General features: G+C 41.0%; 1 protein-coding gene across 1 annotated transcript in view; it reads right to left on the bottom strand.

Annotated features, from left to right (window-relative positions):
• The window catches only part of ascc3 (activating signal cointegrator 1 complex subunit 3), a 229,629-nt gene that overhangs the window by 61,398 nt on the left and 145,538 nt on the right, over positions 1–22,693 (bottom strand). The window contains exons 21-28 of the mRNA XM_079692773.1: positions 18,670–18,789; positions 18,241–18,409; positions 14,411–14,631; positions 13,528–13,613; positions 13,058–13,224; positions 11,037–11,182; positions 2,896–3,016; positions 2,136–2,278 (exon numbers count right to left, since the gene is read on the bottom strand). Coding sequence (XP_079548899.1) covers positions 2,136–2,278; positions 2,896–3,016; positions 11,037–11,182; positions 13,058–13,224; positions 13,528–13,613; positions 14,411–14,631; positions 18,241–18,409; positions 18,670–18,789 — 1,173 coding nt within the window. The remainder of the gene's footprint in view (positions 1–2,135; positions 2,279–2,895; positions 3,017–11,036; positions 11,183–13,057; positions 13,225–13,527; positions 13,614–14,410; positions 14,632–18,240; positions 18,410–18,669; positions 18,790–22,693) is intronic.

The following is a 22,693-nucleotide window of genomic DNA, read 5'->3' as shown; positions in this document are numbered from 1 at the left end:
CTGTATCTCCTCCAGGCAGGTAGTGAGTGTGGGTGAAGGCAGGGCTGCAGAGGAGGTAGGGTTGATCCTGAGGTACAATTGGGTGTCATCAGCGTAACAATGGAATGATACTCCATGTCGGCTGATGATAGAGCCAAGGGGGAGCATATAGAGTGTGAAAAGGGTGGGGCCGAGAACTGATCCTGGAGGGACACCACAGGTGACGTTGTGGGTACCCGACTCTGCCTCACCCAAGGAGTTGAATCTGTTCTCCCGGTGAGGTATGATGTGAACCAGTCAAGGGGAGAGTCAGAGAGTCCGATGGTGGAGTGCAGACGATGGAGGAGGATGCCGTGATCGACGGTGTCGAAAGCTGCAGTGAGATCAAGGAGGATGAGGAGAGAGGGAGAGCCAGCATCAGCCGTCATCAGCAGGTCGTTGGTGACCCTGACCAGGGCAGTTTCTGTGCTGTGGCCTGAGCGGAAACCAGACTGGAACTTCTCAAATAGGTTGTTGGAGTTTAGGTGGTTCTGGAGCTGAGCAGCAACTATTTTTTCCAGCACCTTTGACAGAAATGGAAGGTTGGAAATGGGTCTATAGTTGGCCATGGCAATTGGCTTTGGATTTTCTTCTTTTGTAACATGTGGTTAACCTGTCTTCATGGTGAAGTCAGAGCAAACGTCATGTGGTTAACACAATTAAATTCAATCAGAAGTATTGTTGACCAAAATATTTGCCAAAAAGATAAGCCAACCAAGCACATTGCTTTGCCCTCTCTCCGGCATCAGCCTTTTCAACTTGCCTTCAGAATAGCTCCTTGCTCTGCAGTATATTTACCTTGCAATAAGTGTTGTTTAAACTATAATGTGACAATGATATACAAACTATTTGTTTTTGTAGGTTGACCCGGAGGTTAGAATCGCTGGGGCTCCCTCTGCCAAAAGCATGGGGATTGGAGTGGACACACATTTATGATACTAACATGCTTTGCTTAGCAGAAACATCTCTTAACACCACGTTTTTTATTAATAAAGCATAAGTGGAGGTAAGACGCTTAGGTTAAATATTAAGCTAAACAAGCAACATGACATTCACATGAATTCACATAACCAGCACAAAGCCAACTAGTGTTCGGCATCAATAATTATTAGCAATCTCTTTTAGCAACTTGTTTACAACCACTTTTTTAAAGACACTCCAGACCAGACGATCACCAGATTGTATTTACTGAATAATTTTACGTCGAAGAAAAAAAGGTTACGTTATTTGGGTTGACCACGGATCTTGTTTAAGGTGTCTAACCAAAACAAAAGTGCTTAAAATACTTTTTAGATAGAGGAGGAAAATCCTGTAGAACTTTACTACGCACTTTAACAAACCCATGTGACTGTAAAGCCAGTACAAAGTTCTCTCATGAGAGGTTCATACGGTCCACGCTCCATCACGCCTGCATATCCCAGAGTTGTAATAATAATAGCAAACCTTTCAAATGTGAACCCAGAGGGGCTACTTGCTCCAATCTTGAACTGATCCCAAGGTATGCACAGACAATATAATGGAGGATGACACAGACTTTTCCGGCACAAGTTGGGTTGAATTCCATCTGTGATTACACTTAAACCACCACTTATACAGAGAAACCGAGCGTCAGCACAATTCAGCAAAGGGGGGGCAATGGAGTGCTTCCACAGAAATAAAGACACATTAGAAATGAAGGGAATGCATGAGACAGACACATGTGGTTATATTTGCACATATTTTTCTGATTGTATCAGTTGTCTACGTCCCCAGATCTGATGTTGTTTACCAGAGCTTAAACTTGCCTACATGTTTAAATGTGTCAGAATAAAGACAGTAAATGTGAATGTATTTTCTAAGCTCCTTTTGTTAAGAATGGTAAACATTCTCTGTAACAGTTTGTTTTCTAAATATCAGAAATGCTTTCTTGTTTCTATGTTTCAGTGGGTTACGATATATTGAAGAATGAATGGATGCCTGCTGAAATCTACCTCCTTATGTTTCAGTATGCTATCGTGCACCTCATCTTACACACACTGACCCTCTTCATGGATGATGACGGTTCCAATCTACTGTGTTCCATTTCATTTCATTTCTACAGTGATTTTGTGTTGGACCCTGTGAGAGAGTGAGGTTACCTCTCTCTCGTCCTGGTGCAGCCACTGTTTGGGGTTGTCCTCTGTGGCCAGGTAGGCGATCAGGTCCAGGGCAGTCAGTCGGGTTTGCCGTCGGGAGGAGACAAAGATCAGCACTGGTTTGGCTGGGGAGTGGCTGCGTATCGCTGCAAAGACACAAGTTTCAATGTGAATTATTACTTTTCACTGCTTCAGAAACGGTTTTATATTATTGTGTGTGCTTTGATGCAAGTGTTTCCAACAATCTGGGTGAGGATAAGAAATTTTCCTTCTTTCTGTCAACAAAAAACAGTGAAAGACTCTTTCTGACTTCGCTACCCTGTCTGTGGTACTCAGCGCTAGGCCCATTAGTTATTTAGTTTGGCTGAGGGAAAACTGAAGATGGATCAAAATGTGGTATAAATTACTTTTAGAAAGTCTGAACAATTGTTTATTTTAAAAGCCTACTTTTTCATAATAACGTTAGCTTAGCAGGAATGATTAAATAGCTCTTTAAATAGATTGAATTAGTACTTTTTGGATCCCAAATTGGAACATTGTTTTGTTACAGAAGCATGTTACCAAGGCATTTCACATGAGTTAATAATATAAATAAAAATAAACAGTGAATATAAAACTAAAACAGTGGAAAGACTTATCTAAAGATAACTTTTATCAAAGCAGCAGTGACTTTATGTAACTCCAGCTCAATGAGAAACCTGTTACAAATGGAACGAACATCTGACATAAAGCATGTGTGAAGGAAGTGTACATGGAGCTGTACCTTGGAAGGTAGGCTTGTTCATGCTGGCCATGCGAGGGCAGTAGTGTTGCCCCGGGAAACCATGGATGTGAACTTCCAGCGGTACAGGGCGAACAGATGGGCGGAAGTTAAACAAACCCACCTGTTACAGAGAAGAAAGGGAGAGGGGCGGGGGGGGGGAGAAAAAAGGAAAGAAAAGGGAGAAGAGATTTAATGTGAGCAGCTGGCAACATGGAGCCCATCTGGCTGTAATGTAAACTGTCTGTCACTTTCACTGAGGCCGGAGCACTGCTGGACCCCGCTGCGCTGGTTAACCCTTCATGTGTGTGTTCACTGTGTGATCAGGAGGCAGTGTGTGAACACAACTCAAAGAGTGCTACAGGATGTTGTCAGAGTAAGATGCATTATGTGGTGTGTATACAGTGGTGCAGGAAGTTAGCATCACAAAGGCTTCCTGGACAAAAAGAAAATGGGATCTCTCCATTGGATTTAGGATTATTACAGAAAATAAGCTCTGTGGAAAATGCACATTTATGATACACACACATTTTTCTTCAGCCAGATAAACTCCATATATAAACACCACTTTTATAATAATTGAAGAATCAATGCAAACACCAGACAAATAAATAGCTATAGTTTAAACAACTTAGCTAACTGTGATGATCGTTACATCAAGGTCACATGACTTCAAGTCACCTCCACTAAGCTAAGGGCAGGGGAATACATCTATTTTAGCAGGACATCTCCACATATTAACACCAGAAATAAAATGCTAACGTAGGCCTTAGACAAACTACATCACGGCTGTGCGTCACCAACGCTAAGCTAAATACGGCTAATCATCGACGTGATTGTGTTTAGTAATACAGCAACCGTAATGTAGTATCTCCTAAGATTGTGTTAACTACACCTTATTTTGGGTTCAAAAACCCATTGACTACCAGAAGAAGAGAAGTGCTAAACTGCTAATTTATTTTCAAATTCAGGACTCATTCCTGCACCAGCTGATAATGATTTGGCCCAAACAGCAGCCAGCAGGCAGATGTATGGAGGACAAGAAGCCCAACCTGCTTCACTAACACTGGGTGTTTCTCAATATCGAGGATGCTTGCTTGGTAGCACATGTCTTCCGAGTCACTTGCTTCAGAAGCGAGGCAAGAATACTTCCTGGCATTCGGAAAACGAAGAATGGAACAGGCTAGCAAGTGTGCAGGTGTGCGTCATATGAGAGGCCCCGCCTTACATTTTCCGCCACAGATTTGGGGAAATTGGTCCGTGCGCAAAGCATTGTGGGGATTTTAAGACCGCGGAGTCTACACATGTGCAGCCTTGAAATTTCTCCAAACAAAGTACGCCGGGCTCTGTAGATTTCCAAGTATGCTGGACATTGGAACAGTCCTTCGGCGGCACTCGACGACGTAGCATGCTTGAAATAGTGGCTCTGGAGCAGCTTTACTCGAGATTGAGAAACACCCCCTGGCCGTTTCTCAATCGCGAGGATGCTTGCTTGGTAGCACATGTCTTCCGAGTCACTTGCTTCAGAAGCTAGGCAAGAATCCTTCCTGGCATTCGGAAAACGAAGAGTGGAACAGGCTAGCAAGTGTGCAGATGTGTCATATGAGAGGCCCCGCCTTACATTTTCCGCCACAGATTTGGGGAAATTGGTCCGTGCATTGTGCATTGTGGGGATTTTAAGGACGCATGTGCAGCCTCGAAATTACCCCCAAACCAAGGACGCAGCCTCGGTGGAATTCCAAGTATGCTGGAGATTGGAACAGTCCTTCGGCGGCACTCGATGACGTAGAGTCCTTGAAATATTGGCTTGGAAGCCAGTTTCCTCGAGATTGAGAAACGGCCCCTGTCTCCACAGCTCTGTCAACAGAGACAAGGTTTGGAAAGGTGTCTTTGATAATGCGTTATGACTGATCCCTACAGGGTATATGATATATTGACCATTTGTGACTGCACAGAAGCAAAAAAAGAGAGACGTAATCGTAAGAATAATTAGTAAAATGTTAGGATGGTAGCAGCGTTTTGTGAGATACATGTGTCTGACACATTGCACAGTATCAAATATAAACTTAAAAAATAAAACATAGAAACGCTCTCATAATGTATGGTATCCAAAACATGCGGTATGTTAACATGGACTTGAATTGACATGTGTCCATCATGTCAAGCAGACTGGTATGTCCAACAGATATTCTCAGGACATCTTACCTTAAAAATAATAATAACAAACTGTTTTTATATTTATTCTGACTACTACTGTCTTTATCATTTTGAATAGTCATTTCTTAAAGGTCCCATATCATGGCCATTTCCACTGATCATAATTCCATTGTTGAGGTCTACTAGAATAGATTTATATTGTGCAATTTTCCAAACTCACATTGGTTTCTCATACAGCATCTCTGTAAAGTACGTGTATTCACTGAATTTCACTCTCTGCCTTTAACGGCTCGTAGTAGCTCCAGTAGCTCCAGCCCCCACCCTTCATGTGAGCATAGTGTGCTCTGATTGGTCGGGACGTTGTGAATCGCGCTAAGCTCCGTGGAGGTGTTGTTTCCTTTTTTAGCGATACACAGCGAAACACAGCCAAACTCATCCTGAGCACACACAAAGTCACAGCCGAAGTAAAAACAATAAGTGTGGCTTGATATTGAGTAAGAAAAAGGTTGATAAACGCTGTGAGAATGGGTCTGCAGAGAGAATTTCGCCGCGATCCCAACTGTCTGTTATCAGCCTGCAGCCAGGGAGGAGAAATCAGCAGAGCTGCTTGCACTGAGTGTGTGTGTGAGGAAGTCCGTGGATTGGTACATTTGGACCAATCAGCGGGGGCTTAACGTAACGGCTCCGCAGACGTAACGTAATGGCTCCACGGATTGGTCCATTTCGTTCCGGGTACGGTTGACATCATACGTACCCGGAATAATCAAATGGATAATGACGTATCTCCAACGAGGCGTTTTGGGGAGGTATTTTCTGTGTTAGAGTTTTTACTCGCTACAGGGTGTACTTTGAGGGTTTGTGACTCTGCAGACCGTTTACATGCATAAAACCCTTCATAACACAGAAGGGGACGGGTAATAACCAGAAAAGCATGACATGGGACCTTTAAAATAACTTAGACAAAAAGAAAATATAGTATGCTTCTATCTGAAAGGTGGGGTAGGTAATTCACTTCAGAAACACTTTTTGTTATATTCCATGGAATGCTCTGGAATGCATCTCGATAGCAATGAATATCTTAAGTGCTTTAAAAAAAAATCTGTGGAAGCCGTAGTACCGTAAAAAGCACGACCAATCATTTTAGCTGGCCCGGCTAAAATAACTGGATGGCCTACCTGCCTTTCAGCCTTCCATCTGTGCACAAACTTATCTCGTGCCCTCATTGGTCATGTAGGCGTTCGTGTGTGTTGGAGGAGGGGCTCTGTAAGGAAGTCTGAAGGAACAGGCAGATTTTTTCCGGTTGTGTATTTTCAAATTCTAGCGGACTCGAGCTGGTTTCTCCATTCTACCTTTAAGTTACAGGGTTCGTACGGGTGCTGGAAATCCTTGAAAATGCTTGGAATAGTAAGAGGTGTTTTCAAGGTTTGAAAAGTGCTTGAATTTTGGGAATGGTGCTTGAATTTGGGATAAAGTGCTTGAAATTGTAAATGCTTTACTTCGCTTTTTAGATTAAAAGAAAATAAAGAAGTCGGAAGAAGTCTTAATTGCTTCGCTTTTACATAAAACATCTCCGCTCCGGCCTTCCCGCGCTATGCGCGTGACCTGCAAGTGTTTTTGTTACGTGTAAACTGGGAATTCTGATGAGAGTGATAGATGACAGTATGCCAGGAGGTTGCCGTTTTCAACGAGCGTTGGCTAGCAGAATACAAATACAAGCCATGGCTAAGACGAGGGTCAAGCCCACGAGTAGCCTCCTGCAAAGTTTGCAAAAATAACGATGCGAGAGTCTGCGCTGACGAGCTACATGAAAGGTACGCCGTAGTAGAGCATTTTAGATTAGGCTAACGTTGCATGTTACGTTTGTTTAAGCTAACGTTAGCAAGCAGAATAGCGAACTCGATGAGGGATAATTGCAGGGGACAATCATTTCAGGGGAGCGTACCTATGTTATGTCAGTCGCCATCCTGTGGTGTTCAGAGGATGAAGCGGATGAAGCACTCACGGCATTTCGTGTTATAGTCACGAAATATAATCTATTGATTCGACCCAAAGATTTTAAAAGCAATGTATTTCTACTGGCAGTATGTTTCGTGCCTAAACCAAATGTGACTTGCTCTATCAAAATCAGTCACATTGACCCAAAGACACATTTTCGTTTGTATTACTGGTCTGGGGGAAGCTTGCGAGTGTGAGTGTGTTTGTGCATTTGTGTACCGAGGAAACACTCACAAGAAACACCGGCTGTTGTTATGCCTGCTGTAAATTACTCTGTTCTCTGCTTGTAATTATGCCGCTACAAGCTTCAAAGTTGTATTTATCATCTGAATTTGCCGAAACAAGTTTAATATTCTGAAAGCCAAGACTTTGTTTGATTGAAATCAGATGAAAACAAACTGTCTTTTATATAAAATTGAAGTATTATACAAGTAAAACTACATTTTGCTTTAATACCATGTAATTGTAGAATGAACAGTCTTCCTTTGAAGATGTATATGTTAGGTGTCTTGAGTAGTCAAAATTACCTACAAATCATTGTACACATTTGTAAATATTATTTTCCACTTGTTACCATTTGTGAGTCTATTTTTAATGCAGCTCTGCGTGATTTTGTGGCTACATTTCAGGCTAATACGCTACCAGAGGTAGAATAAGTACTCAGATATTGTAGTGAAAGTATAAGTACTCAGATGTTGTACTTGAGTAAAAGTCGAAGTACTCAGATCTTGTTCTTGAGCAAAAGTAGAAGTACCAGAGTGTAGGAATACTCTGTTACAGTAAAAGTCGTGCATTCAAAATGTTCCTTAAGTAAAAGTAGAAAAGTGTTATCATCAAAATATAGTTAAAGTAGCGACAGTAAAAGTAGTCATTGTGCAGATTGGTCCATTTCAGAATAATATATATGATATGTTTTTTAATGATTGATCATTAAAGTGTTCTCAAAGCTGGTAAAGGTGCAGCTAGTTTGAATGACTTTGTATACTGCAGGGTAGCTTGTGAATTTACTCCATGTGGAACTAAAGTCTGATTTAACACTTGATTATATTTCACATCATTCATCCACATAATTAACTTAGGGTATTAAAAGGGGAGGAAAAGTACACCATTTACCTCTGAGTTATGTTTACTGCCAACCTAAAAGTACCTCAAAAATAGTAATCAATAATGTATTGAAAAGTTATTTGGCTGATTGTTTTATATTGGCTCAGCCAGGTTATATGGGATGCCCAGTCTACGTACAGATCACTAATTTTGAAATATTAAACTTTCTTTAATTTGTCATCCTCATGTAGAATGCTATCACAAAACACACATTTAGTTGTTTATAGCCAGGGGTGCACATAACTTTTATGCCCTGGTTCTCAAAGGAGCACCTGGAGATGTTGCTTGGTGCTCATCCTTAAAATGAAATACTGTAAACCGTAACTTTTGAGGGGGTCTTTACTTTATTTGCCAGACACACGGCACTGAACACACATGCAGAGGTGAACACAGAACACACATGCAGTGGACATAACCAATAACCTACCATAGCAAATAACAAATTAATGTAACTTATTTTATTTGTGTTGTTCATTCATATCTTATTTTACCGTAACATTTATTTATTTATGCATTTTTTTTGTATCTCTCCAGTTTTAAAGAATATTTTTGGTTAATGTCCTATAGTATTGGCTTACATTGGAATGATTTCAAACTGTTTATCCCAATAATTATAAAGGAGTGCCTTGGAAATATGTGTTTACATAAATTGTTACCAAACCATTTGAACTTAGACTTAAGTTAACTATCTAAACACTCAGAGTCCTTTACCTCACTGAGCTGTAGTTATCAGCCTCTCAGTCTGACTGGAGATGACTCTCCCTCCACATTATTGTAGACACATCTTCTTCTTATATCCGTTAGCGCAGCTAGCACCAGATTCTAATAACAGCGCCGGTACCGGTGCACCCTCCCTCTGTCCCACGCTCACTCGCACTTTGGCTGTGAGCTGCGGGCGCCAGATAAGCCAACATCCCCCATTTTCATTACTTACAGCGCCCATCGTACAGGGCAAATGAAACGTGTAACCGGGGTGAAAAGGGTGTTACATTTACTTAATTATGAATATTGTTACATCAAGGCCGAAAATTAGGATGAACATCAGCGGTCAAAAATGTGTTTTCCCTGCCAGCGCAGCCCCTCCCCAGATCTGGCGCCCTAGGCGAAAAGTTATAACGCCAGTGCTACGGGCCGGCACTGGTATGCAACTCGCAAATCTCTAGCTGTGTCCCAAGTCCGCGGAAGACGGTTAAGGCTAGAAAGGATCCGTCTTGTGTAAAACTCTCGCGAGAGTTTGGCTGAATGTCACGTGGCTGAATGTTTACGTTTGGCAGGCAGCCTTTCACTTACGATCGTTAACATCAGTTGGCCACAGCAAATGATGGTGAGAAGCTAAACTATCTATTAATTATGTCAAAGACAGGGAGTGTGATTGTTGAAATAGGGTGTTAGTGGTCTTGTTGGTGTTCAAAGAAGAATGACAACACTGTAGATCACCAACACTATGGTTTATTTTTTATTCACAGGCAAGTCAACGTTGTCGCAGTAAAAGTCCCTAGATAGCTCCTGGTGCAATACAATGTTCCCTTGCAGTGTTTTACTATTAAGTCTGATTTTTCTCTATTAATATTGCTGCTGCGTTAATGTGTATGTTGCATGTTACTGCTGTAGGTGTGTTTCCGAGCCGCTCCGATTACAACGAGAGTTACAACGAGAACGTGACGTCATATTTACACTCGACGGATCCTTTATAGCCATGTTTTCAAAACTGTTTTCAAAACTGTTCAATATGGAGTCAGGTCTAGCTGTACTTATTTTGGTGTTATATAATATGTTTACATTATTTTCCCGAGGTCGCAACAGGCCCCCGTGAAGAGGGCTTCATTCTCCCCGCGCATCTGGATAAATTGCGCAGTCTGCTCCTTGCTCCCTATCAAAACAAAATTGTTGCAGTAAGATTTGTATAACAAAAGCAGTTAAATAAATAAATTAGCTTTATAATGAATCGCAACAATATGAAAACCAAACAGGGTTTAGAAATATTTTCACTTCATATTATTTTACATGTAATATAAAGAAGACATCTCCAATTGCCCGTATATTTAAATACACAAATTAAATAGGTTTACTTTTCTTTCATGTCGTTTACTATTTAGGTGAGTACATTTAAAAACGAATCCAGCTGAAACCGTTGTAGCCGTTGATGGGACATTACAAGCCATATATGTTTTTTAAAACTCATTCTTGACCGCCACCCATTGCATCCTGTGATATGGTACACCGCGGAGTGTACATCAGATGTATCCTCTAAATCTGGGGAAAGAAGGCTGCATTTGCGGGCCGCATTCGGAGGAGTCTTATCTTTTTTTAAAATTGGGACAGCCTTCGTTTGGCGGAAGTGACGTATGCGGTCTCCGAATGCATCCTCAGGAGGATGCGGCCGCTGAATTGGGACACAGTCAGTCTCTCTCTCTCTCTCTCTCTCTCTCTCTGAACCCTGAAGACACTAGCCAAAGCAAAGATAAAGGGTGCCAACATAACCCAAGAAGAAGCAGCATGGGAAACCTCAGCATGGAATCATATCAGTATCATCCTTTCAATAAGTCTTCTTTGAATCATGTTGATGTTCATCCAGTCATTCCTGATGATTAGAACTTAAGCATGTCATCAGACGCAGCCTGCAGGAGATTATAGAGATCAACTATCAACCAAAAGCATATTTTTATCCTAATTGCTGTTATTATATAAAGTCACTCAGATATGAAGAGGCAGGAGACAAATGGACCATAACAATACAGCGCTGCACACACAATGTGGTTTCTGTTGGCCAGTACACAGCCATCTCACTATTCCTCAGCTTATGAACATGATCCTTCCATCTAACCAAAGATAAATGTGTGCGTGTGTGTGATTGTGTGTGTGTGATTGTGTGTGTGTGTGTGTCTGACCTGTCCGATGCCCAGCCAGTCGGCCAGGTCTCGAGCGTTGGCCAGAGCCGTGGACAGACCCACCACTCGGACTCTCTTAGACGTGTGAGAGGAGATGAAGTTGGTCCTGGACACAATCACCTCCAACACTGGACCTCTGTCCTCCCCTGCAAACACACACAATGGTAAAGTCAGAGTGTACATTAAAGACGTGTTGGTACCGTCCCTTACACTGGAAGGGGTTTTCTGGTCTGGACGCCTTCTGGAAATATGTTGTTTAAACACTGCTAACTCAGGCATAATAGTTGCAGTGGTTAGTTCTGGGTTTCTCTGTGTGCAGTTTGTTTCCTCTGGCTTCCTCACACAGCCCAAAGACAGGTTAGGTTACATGTATTTCTTACTTATGTTGAAGTATTACTTATGTTTTCTGTAAATACTTTTAGTAAGGGTACAGTAAATGGCAATACAAGATTTGTTTTTGAATATACATTATATTTCATTTTAAAATGTAATATAATTCAAATATTATCTCATATAATAATATATAATTCTATATACAGTATATTTAAGCAATAGCTCACGACAGGCCGTGGTATATGCTCATTATATCACAGCTAAGGGGCGTGGTTCGGCCCGACGCGAAGCGGAGGGTCAACAACCTCCTTAGCTGTGATATAATGAGCATATATCACGGCCTGAAGTGAGCTATTGCTTTTATAAAACGGTTACCAAGTGTGGCAATATGAAAGAAAAATACACACTCTAATTTAAATAGTTTGTATTAGTAAATAATGATGTTCAAAATAAAATAGTCCCTCCGTTGCCTTCTGCACAAAAGGTGGTTGCTATGCAACAACACTAACAGCAAGCTAACATATTAGACAGAGAGCGTTGATCCATTATTTGGCTGTTTATTTACATTAATGTTGTATGTTGCTGTTTATTGTGCATCCACTGAAAAACTGTCCAGCATCAGTAGAATGGCTTACGTGGTCACTTGTATAGGTTGAGGTTGTTCGAGGCTGTTGCTTGACGTGGCGAGAATATTGCTCCACTTTCTCCGGTCCCCGAGATTGGGCTTCCAGTAGCTCTGGAGAGAGCTTTCGCACCTGTGGCCACTAACGGTCATAATTTCTCTGCTTTGTTTCAAGACCCGCATCAGAAAGCTTTTGAATGGTGGTACTTTTCCAGTTGGTCTACCTGCTCTTCACGTAGCTCTGCATGTCGTAGTTTAGGTGCTTTTTTTTCTGGAGATAGGCAGTGCTCAATCCACTCCTCCATAGTAAGACCCCCCCGGAGGTCGAAGTTAATCTTAAATGTTTCCATTTTATGCTTTGTACGTTTGTTTCGTAACGGAAGAAATGTAAATAAATGTTTTAATATATTTATAAAACTGACAAGTTATGTTAAACCTTCAAAAGTATCTAGATATCCCTGCCCTAATGCCAAAGGAACTGCACACTGAATATGTTTTGCCGTTTGATGTCTATGTCTGGACCGCTGCGTCAAAAAGGAGGGCTTCTGCCCCGTTACTTCTCCGCTGCTTTCTTGTTCCAGCTTTTCAGCCCAACGGTATACTGTTTTTCTCAGACGCGGAGGGATACTGACTTGTTGTGAAAAGTAACTTACAATTCTACCCGTGGTATACGCTCAGTATATCACGGCTAAGAACCAATCAGATTGCTTGATTTGACTTGTCCGTTTTATAAATATATATATAATTATAATTGTTTATATTTTATTATAATTAATATATCATTTTATATATTATATTAAATGTTATCTATTATAAATATATAATACATATTCACCTTCGCAGTTAAACAACTTAATATTATTAAGTATTTACCACAAAATAAAATAAATAATATGATGAAATAAAACTAATTCCAATTAGCTGTATCCGTTTACTGAAGGCCCAATTAAACATTCCATTAACAAAATGAAAGAATTGGGCTAAATGAAAGGCCATAAGCTCTAACCTTCCAAAGAGCTCCCTTCAAGCGGTTTGACCTACAGAACAGATTCCTCCTCCCTCTTACCCAGCAGGTGGATCTCATCGATGATGAGGATGGCCACTTTCTGAACATAGCTTCTGTTCTGCCAGCTCCTGCTCACTCCATCCCATTTCTCCGGAGTGGTGACGATGAGGTCAGCCTGTGATATAGCTCTCATGTCGGGGGTCACGTCCCCTGTCAGCTCCACCACTCTACACAGACATAAGATCAGGAAACACATGAGCCTGCTCTTTTCTCTCATTATTACATTACCAAGTGATTTATTCCGTTGTATCCAACAATGCAATCTACACACAAGACTCTTCATGACTTCTTAAGCTGTACGACGTCAGTTCATGCAGCTGTAATGTAAAATCCTCATGACTACGTAAATGCATTCATTCAAGATTCAATTCAAGATTCAAAGGTTTTAATGTCATATGCACATAAGCTACAGTGTAGAAATGGCAATGAAATGTTATTATATAATAAAATACAAAAACACCATCACTCACTTCTTCCCCAGTTGCTCCTCAATCCTGACCTGCCAGTCCTCGATCCTCTCTCTCACCAGGGCCTTCATGGGGGCGATGTACACCACCTGACCACACAGAGATAATAAACAGTCATTCAATGGAAACACAGGTAGGTTTTCTCTGGTTGGAGGAATATAAAAAACAACAATACCAACAACACATTTGCATGTTGGAGCATCTCCAAGCAGCACTCCCTGTGGAGGCAACAGTGAACGAAGTGCCGCCTTAACATGACACCAACCTGTGCTTTTTGAAAGGTTTTCTAATGAATGCAAACAATAAAGAACGTGTTAATATCGAGGTCAGGAAAATCCACGTCAGATACAACTCCTAGATTGGCCAAATACACAAACAGTTATTTTCTGTGTGAACAAATATAAATGCAATCACTGCACAGAGTAGATGTTAAAACTGCCATTGTTTTTTGACCTCAAGTAAGACTATTGAGCCAAAAAGCGTGTCCCTGTTTAGCTTCTGGAGCAATGCACATCCATGAGGTATGTAGGAGGTGTATGTAAAAAATGAATGTCTTCATCACTGTATGTTACAGACAGTAGCATACACTCACTACATAAAAACACTGATCATTTGCAATGTATATTCCTAACAGGACACAACCGATCATGATCACCTATAGTGCTCCAGAGCCTGTGGATCTCCATGGAGATAGGAAATTGTCTTCATATTTAGTTTACACATTTTTGTTAGGGATTTAATAGATTTTAGTCTTGTGTGATGCACTTCTCAGTTCTTATGTAAAGAGTTTCAATGCTCAACATAAAATAAAGACAGCAACAAGTCCCCCCTCCCTCACAGGAAAGGCCCTTTAATGTAACCATGAAGCACACAGAGCCGGTCAGACCTTAGCGCCGGGATACTGGCTGAAGACCCTGAACATGGCCATCTCTGCGGCGATGGTCTTCCCGGAGCCCGTTGGCGCCCCCAGCAGGACGTTGGTGTCGGTGTGGTACAGCGTGTGGAAGATCTGCGTCTGGATGGGGTTGAAGTGAGTGAACTTGAACAGGCTCTCAAACTCCGGGTTACCCAGAGCCGTCACCGGGAGAGGCTGCAGGTCCAGCAGCTCTGAGGGGGGGAGAAGGTCAATCAGGGGTTATTTCTACATCTTTCATGTTTATTACATCGAATAGTGGGGTATATCTGAAAACTCTAAAGTAGAAATGTTTCGACCTGAATGTTTGAAAAAATATACATTTATTCACATCAAAATAAGGATTAAAACTAAAACAGTGAGTCTATATTTCAGAGGTATAAAAGCCAGGGATCAGATATATTGTAATATTTTCAGGAAAAAACAAAGCCTCTTACTTCACATGATGTTCATACCCAAGCATGATAAAACAACATGCCAGCTATGACAGATATGTTATTCAACAGCCTCAATATGAGAGTGTTTCACATCAGGAGCAGGAAACATATTGCTCTGGAGCGGAGGTTCAAGTATCAGCGGCTCAGAGAATGTGAATGTTTGCAATATTGTTTATCAATTTTGTGATAGGAAATAAAAGTGTCATGGTAAATATGTACACACGAGAACAAACTGTTGATGAAGTGCCAGCCACTCCAGATCTAATTAAAATAAAGAAAATAGGTTCATAACAATAACAAGCCATTGTTTATCTCTAACAGTCGGTTTGCTGCTGAGCCGGGTGTGAACATTGGCTTTATCAGAGAATAAAAACAGCTGCGGCGAAGAGACAGGGTCAGGTGATGATGCTGCACTCAAGTCTTATCAGATAGATGGTTGATATAGAATTTTTTTAATTTTTTTTATTAAGTGCAAGAGGTCCTGTAATTTCTGATCAAGCTGTCAAACCTAGCAGTTAGGTTTTAAAAACATGTGAGACAAGAGACAGGAAAGAGAATTGTGATTTGATCAGCGCTGTCTAGTTTGAAGGTTTGGACCGAAATCCTCAGCACTGACTGACACTGAAGGCTTCTCAATTCTCTAATTTCCCCTCCTCGACTCCTCGGTCTTCCGGTAGTGACCCGGAAAAGGATTTCAGCGCTCCATGTTGAAGGACATCTCATTTCTCTAAATGCACATCGAGGACCGAGCATCGAGGAGGCTCTCTGGAGGAGCTATAACCTAGGATACACTGATGCATCCTCCACGGCTCCATCCGGCAACAGAGATGTTTCAAAGAGGCGTGACGCACGGCCGGACTTATCTCAGCCAATAACAGCTCTGCATGCGTCTCCTGGATATTATTTTAGAAACTGCTTTCATCGCGTCGCGATGTTTCCAGAGAGAACAGCTGTGAGGTCCATGCAGAAAGCAGAGCAGTGTGTTTAATATATATCACTCAGTATAACAGGCCTACTCTCTTTATTTGCTTTAGTTTAGTAGATATCTACAAACAAAGAGTCCATATTTTTCAAGACCATTTAGTGCTTCACATAATAAAATACACAACGGCTGTAGCCTGATTATGCTTTAGGAGCTGTAGGTGTGTGTGGTACAGTATGTAGGTGTGTGTTGTACAGTGTGTAGATGCGGCGGACAGACAGGTCTCAGTTGGTTTGGTGTCCTCTGCTTACTTTTAATACTTGTAAATACAACTTTTGGCCCGTAATTTCATTTCCTCATTGTAGCGACCAGTTCTCATTTCTCTAACCGCCTGCTGGTTCTCCTCCTCTCTCCTCGGTTCCCCTCCTCAGTCTTCCGCTCGCATCTCCTGTGGGCGGGACTAAGTCACGAGGATAGGAGTCGAGGAGGGGAAATTAGAGAATGGAGAAGGCTTCACTGTGTCTGACACTCCACAGCTCTGATTGGTTGCTTTCCTTTGGGGGCCTGCTGGATTCTTTCATGTCGAGCACTGAGGGGGGGCAGGAGGAACCAGATTTATTTCAGAGATCTGATTCTGAATATTCCAGCAAACATGATCAAAACTGAACCTTTAATGACAGACTTGGGCTGACATGAGGGATCCATGTTTGTTGGTTTTTCCAGGCACTACCATAGTGCTTTTCACAAGAATCTTCAAGGGAAAAGCTGATAATCACTATAACTTATATTATTTAATAAATGAGTCATAGTTCTGTTTCTCAGAGCTTCTTCTTTCATATAAGTCATTCAAACCATTTCACCTATTGAAACACTGTGTTGCTTTTCTCTTCCGTTTCCTCTACCAATAACAACAGTAATGAAATATAAAAATAAGAGCTGTCAATCAAACATAAATGTAATTAATCACAAATATTCTGTGATTCATCATGATAAATCAAAGTTTAAAATAATAGTGTTTTTGTATTTTTTGGAGATAGATAAAAAAGAATACACACTTGTTTTATACTTAATTATTACATGGTTTTGATGATCTCCGAATTATTGGCATTTATTCTGACAATTCACCGACACTTATGCTTACACTTGCGCTGCACACACAATGTGGTTTCTGTTGGCCAGTACACAGCCATCTCACTATTCCTCAGCTTATGAACATGATCCTTCCATCCAACCAAAGATTATGCTTACACTTGCTTGTAAACGTGTCCCAAATAAAAACACCTTTCCTGGTCCCTGTAGTTCCTCCATGACCCTCAGTGCTTTTCATCAGTAATCCACCATATATCTGCTGCTTCAGTTTGTGAATTGAAGCCAAGATATCAAAATCTCTCATGTGAAATTATTCAATAAATATGGCAAATTGAGTCTTTTTTGTAAGAGCCTGTTTAACTGAAAGACTGGAGAAACATTAAGCTCCTGCAGCCTGTGATATCATCTCTTCGGTGCTCTGGGATTCTTTCTGATATGGCTGTAATTATGTCTGAGGGGGAATGTGGTCAGAAATGATGAATGCTTCCTTTCTTACAGTCTGAGGAGTGAATGAGTGGAGTACAGGAGGATTAGATGCTTTATTCTCCGCTCCACATGGAGTTGTGATGCCTCAGTGCAGCTTCCAAACAGATAATTCATTATGTGGTGGAGAGCCGCTGATTTAAGCTCACTGTGAATTAGAGCTGCTGTTTTTAGACAAACTATCCTCTGACTTTAGCCAATGCTAGACTTTATAAAAAGCTTTGGTTCAGGATAAGAAGGAAAAATAGTACAAATCGTACACTGGAATAAAGTGCCTTCAAATTATACTTGACTAATTCCATTTTTGTTTTACTATTCTACTACTCCATTACATTTCAAAGGGAAATATTGTAACTCTTAATACACGATATGACAGCTTTTGTTACTAACTTTGACATAAAACCCCTTTAGATCTCTATATACTTTTTTTAATAAATAATAATTGCTTGAGCCATGCTATGATCAAATCATCCAATATTACTGATAATGTCATATACAATAACTGATCAATCACAGGAGACATTATACAGCTCTATTATATCACTTTTACTTTGATACTTTAATTTCATTTTCCTATAGAACTATTGTACTCTCACATAGGACCTTAAATGCAGGGCTTTTACCTGTAAGTGACCATTCCAACATTGTGATACTTTCACTGAAGTAATGGAGTGTGTTATTCCCCCCCTGACTGTACTACAGCATGCAGTACTGGCTCTGACAGGGGACTGAAGCAACTGTTGTCTAACAGCTGGGAGCCTTCAGCCGAGGTCAGCTCTCACTCACTAAGTGTCAGTGCTTTACATTCAAAGCAAGTTAAGTCAAACCCCTGTTGTCACATCATAAATGTGTGTGTGTGAGAGTGTGTGTACCAGTGTGTGGGGGGTGTCTCTCGGGTAAGATGAGGTTCTGGAAGTTAATGATGCAGACGGCCTCTGCCCCCAGCCAGCGGTCGGACACCGCCCTGATGTAGTACTGAGAGGGCAGCGGCTCAAAGATAGGGATGGTGAACACGATGTGCTGAGGCTCCTCTGACACCACCTGCAGGAACACACACACACACACACACACACACACACACACACACACACACACACACACACACACACACACACACACACACACACACACACACACACACACACACACACACACACACACACACACACACACACACACACACACACACACACACACACACACACACACACACACACACACACACACACACACACACACAAATCAGGAAACACTCTTTGAGAAACACAAGGACAATACAAGCAAGTAAAACAATGACTGACCTGTTTCTTCTGCAGCAGGATGTGCTCAGAGTGGTATATGTGGTCATTGATGGGGTCCTCCACCCACAACCACCAGGGCTCACCCACTGACCCGTGGACCTGCACCATCCAGCAAAATAACATTTAATAATTTAACATGTTCTGTTCAGGCAGGCGCAGTGAGGTGAAGATAAACATAAACAAACTAAATAATGAACACAAAAACACACCAAACTCTTATGTTTGATGGTGAAGTCAGTGATGGAAGAAGTATTCAGATTATTGAAAGTAGCAATACTACAGTGTCAACATACAAGTATAAGATCTGCATTGAAAATTGTACTGTATTGTACTGTAAGAGTACAATAGTACATGCATAATATTATACTTAATTACCAAAAGTTATCATTGTATTATAATTATTGATGCATTCATGTGTTCATAACTTCAGTGTTGCACCTGGAAATGTGCGGAATTATTGTATGATTGATATTTGGTTGATTTATATTTTGTATTTATAATTTAAATCTGCAAAGTAACTACGGTAGTCTCTTAATCTGTAAAATAAATGTAGTGGAGTAAAAAGTACAACATTTGCCAAGTCGAGTCAAAGTATGAAGTAGCAAGATGAGACAATACTCAAGTAAAGTACAAGTTCTTAGTTACATCCCACCAATGTATGAAGTACAACAAATCCCTGTAGTCAAAATGTAATATTATTCCCCCTAAGCACAATTTGAAGTGCATTAAAAGAAGTCTGAATACACATGTCAACCAGCCGCTCTGATCTGTGCCACGAGAAAAGAGCCTGGGGTGAACGCTCCTGAGTTATGGAGGCTTCCAAATTTCTCAACGGCTTGCATACTGTTAGTGAATTCTGTGAAAGCTCTACGATGAGTGGGCCGACCTGTGATCCAGTCTCCAGTGTGCCGGCAGAGAGAGGATTCACTCTGCACAACAAAATATATAGAGTCGGCAGCAGCACACCTTTATTTAAATATAATGAGCCAGACAAGTCTATAAGAATTTTAGTTTGTTTATATTCTGCTTTATGGTATCTGAGAATATGCGGGGGAAACTCTTTGAGTTAAGACAGGGTATATGCAGGAATCCTGAAGTCAAATTTAATACCTTTTAAGACCTTTTTTAAGACCCTTTCCATACATTTTAAGACCTCATCGCAACTTTGAGTTCTAACCGGTTACATTGGCTACACACTTTACCTCACATTTACTATATTGATTGTAAGATAGCAAAACTAAACAGAGTGCAGACAGACTACTGAAGCCTCCTCTCCACATGAACTTCAACCTCTCTGTGAAGGTCAGGTTTAATGCAGTATGCTGCTTTGTTGCTTCTGTACTCGGTGCTCTTTCATTCCAGTAAAACTCCTCAGAAACCATTAGAAACCAGTATTTGACCAATAAACAAAACAATTAACAAAACTTTGAACTATGAAATATATTAAACTTTGGTGAGCTTCAGCGGGGTAATGCCATATAGGAGCTCCCTCACAAATACCCAGGGGTTAAATTGGGCTGGGGCTGTCCGGGGCTAAGCCCTGGCACATAGGACGACGCTCTGATGTCATCACCCTCACACATTTGTCATATGTTTACAAAAAACGATATATATGTTAAGACTTTTCTCGTTCTTAATATAGACTATATTAGGGTCGATATGTGTTGACTTTACTTTAAAATAGCAGATCTCTGTGACCGGATATAGTTTGGCTTAGACCCCGGCCCCACGAGGACGCATACGGTAAAACGCATACGCAAGCGCAAAAAAGTCTTCCGTTCACACGCATTCAATTCATCACGTGTCCGTTCACACTAGACCGCTGGAAATGCTGGAAACGCTGTAGTACATATGTCAGGCCTGTAAGTGGCGCCGCTGCCTCCCGAAATACACCAAAAGCAGCGAAGAAGACCCCGGAGCATGGTTGCCATGGTTGCCCTTCTGTTTATTCTCCGCGGTGGACGGCGTGTTCTCCTGCTGTATATCTCTCAGGTAGTCCACCAGCAGATGAAAAACACCCACCTCTCCGCCTCTTCCAAGGGACGAGGGAACCGTGCGGCAGAGTTTCCGTTAAAAAAAATGTTCCGCCGGTCAACATGTCCGTTAAAGTTTAAATCTTCCGTACAAAATTAGAAAAGTGCCGATCAGAGGTCTTCTTTGTTATTTATTGAGCTTTAAAACAAATTGATGACGACTCTGTTCTCTGTATAATAATATAATAATATTTAATAAACGGTGCCTGCCTCTCTTTTCCTCCCCCTCTTCTGACAGCCCAGCAGCAGCAGGAGACGTTGGGAGAGGGAGGCGGGCTATTTCATCGTAATCAGAAAATGATCATATAGGGCTTACACACGGAGCCGTTGGACCCCCAAAGCGTTGCGTATGCCGGTGTACCCACCTTGGGACGAGGGACCCCACCTTGGGACCCCCCCCCCCCACACACAGAGCGGAGCAAGGCAACGAAACTTAAAATAATAAGCCGCATTTTACGGCGCGCTATGCATGGCGCCGCCTTGAGGGGGTTTCCCGACATGTCGTTTCAGTAAACTAAAGGGTGTTTCATGTTGTCGTTGCTGCGGGACTTCTTAATACCTTGGAAAATGCCGTTTAATACTTTTTAATAGCCTTAATTTTCGCTAAATTGATTTATCAACTTGTAATACTTTTTAAGACCCCGCGGACACCCTGTAAGAGAAATGGCGTAGGCATGTGTTATTTGTGTTTCAATCAATCAATTGTTGGGCTTAATGTACGAGTCCAGCATGCTTAAACATAAATATTGATGCCTTGATGATGTCATTCTTTATTAATATATCAAACTCAATAATAAACACGGATAATATTTGACTGGTCCCATTTGTCTAAACGTTGGCCAGCACCACTTTATTGGAAATTAAAAAACGCTAATGTGTGTGTTTGGCATGAATACATGCTATGTCTTATATTTATTTTTTTAAGGAATAATAAAACATTTTTTGTAAAAGGAAATAATTCCTCTCATGTCCTCCCTGATTAAAGAAAATAGGTAATATTTTTCAATATATGGGCCATTCTACCGAATTGGACCAAAGTCAGGTTGCAAATGTTTTGAAATGTTGTATGTTTTGGGTATGTTTTTTTCCCAAAACTTTGTCCATATATTTTTTACCATATCTAAATTACATATATCTAGTAAAAGAACCGTACATTTTTATATCGTATTTTTAGACTGCATTGGAATGATCTTCCTCTACCAAAAATGGTCACTACCGAAACATAGTAAATACAGTGTAGTAAAAAGTGTTATATTAACCAGTGGTTCTCAAACTTTTCTGTCATTCCCACTTTGAACAGGTGGGCCTTTTCAAGCCTCACCTGTTCCTCATCGCTCAAATCAAATGGTAGGCCAAGCTTAAAATGGTCAAATGTATCGTTCTATAACAGGGGTCTCCAACCTATTTTAGGATGAGAGCTACTTTCAAAAAATGAAAGAAAGTCATGAGCTACTTTTACTCCTCTTTTTTTGCAGTGTATATATATTTAGCACATTTTAACCTTTGTGTGCTGTTTGGGTCTGTGGGATCCGTTTTCAGTGTTTACTAAAATAAAATGTATTCAATTTAATTATTTTAACCTGCTTTATTGGGGGGTGGACCTCACATCCTCTCGGGGGGTATGCACCCCCGGGAAGATTTTTTTTTTTAATGTTGAAGTGAAATGCATCAATCTGGTGCACCTTGAGCACAACATGAATTTATGGATACATCTCTCAACACTCAGATGAAAGGGAACTGTATACTTGTCAATAATCCAAACATCTTTCAATATTCTTTTTATTTATGCATATTTTAATAAACACTTTTTACTGTCCTATAGCACACATTGGAATGATTTCTTACCTTATTTTTTACAACCTCTCTCTCTCTCTCTCTCTCATCTCTCTCTCTCTCTCTCTCTCTCTCTCTCTCTCTCTCTCTCTCTCTCTCTCTCTCTCTCTCTCTCTCCTCTCTCTCTCTCTCTCTCTCTCTCTCTCTCTCTCTCTCTC

The sequence above is a fragment of the Notothenia rossii genome, assembly GCF_949606895.1.
Source record: "Notothenia rossii genome assembly, chromosome: 7".
Taxonomy (NCBI): domain Eukaryota; kingdom Metazoa; phylum Chordata; class Actinopteri; order Perciformes; family Nototheniidae; genus Notothenia; species Notothenia rossii.
This window is presented reverse-complemented; position numbering and strand designations above follow the sequence as displayed.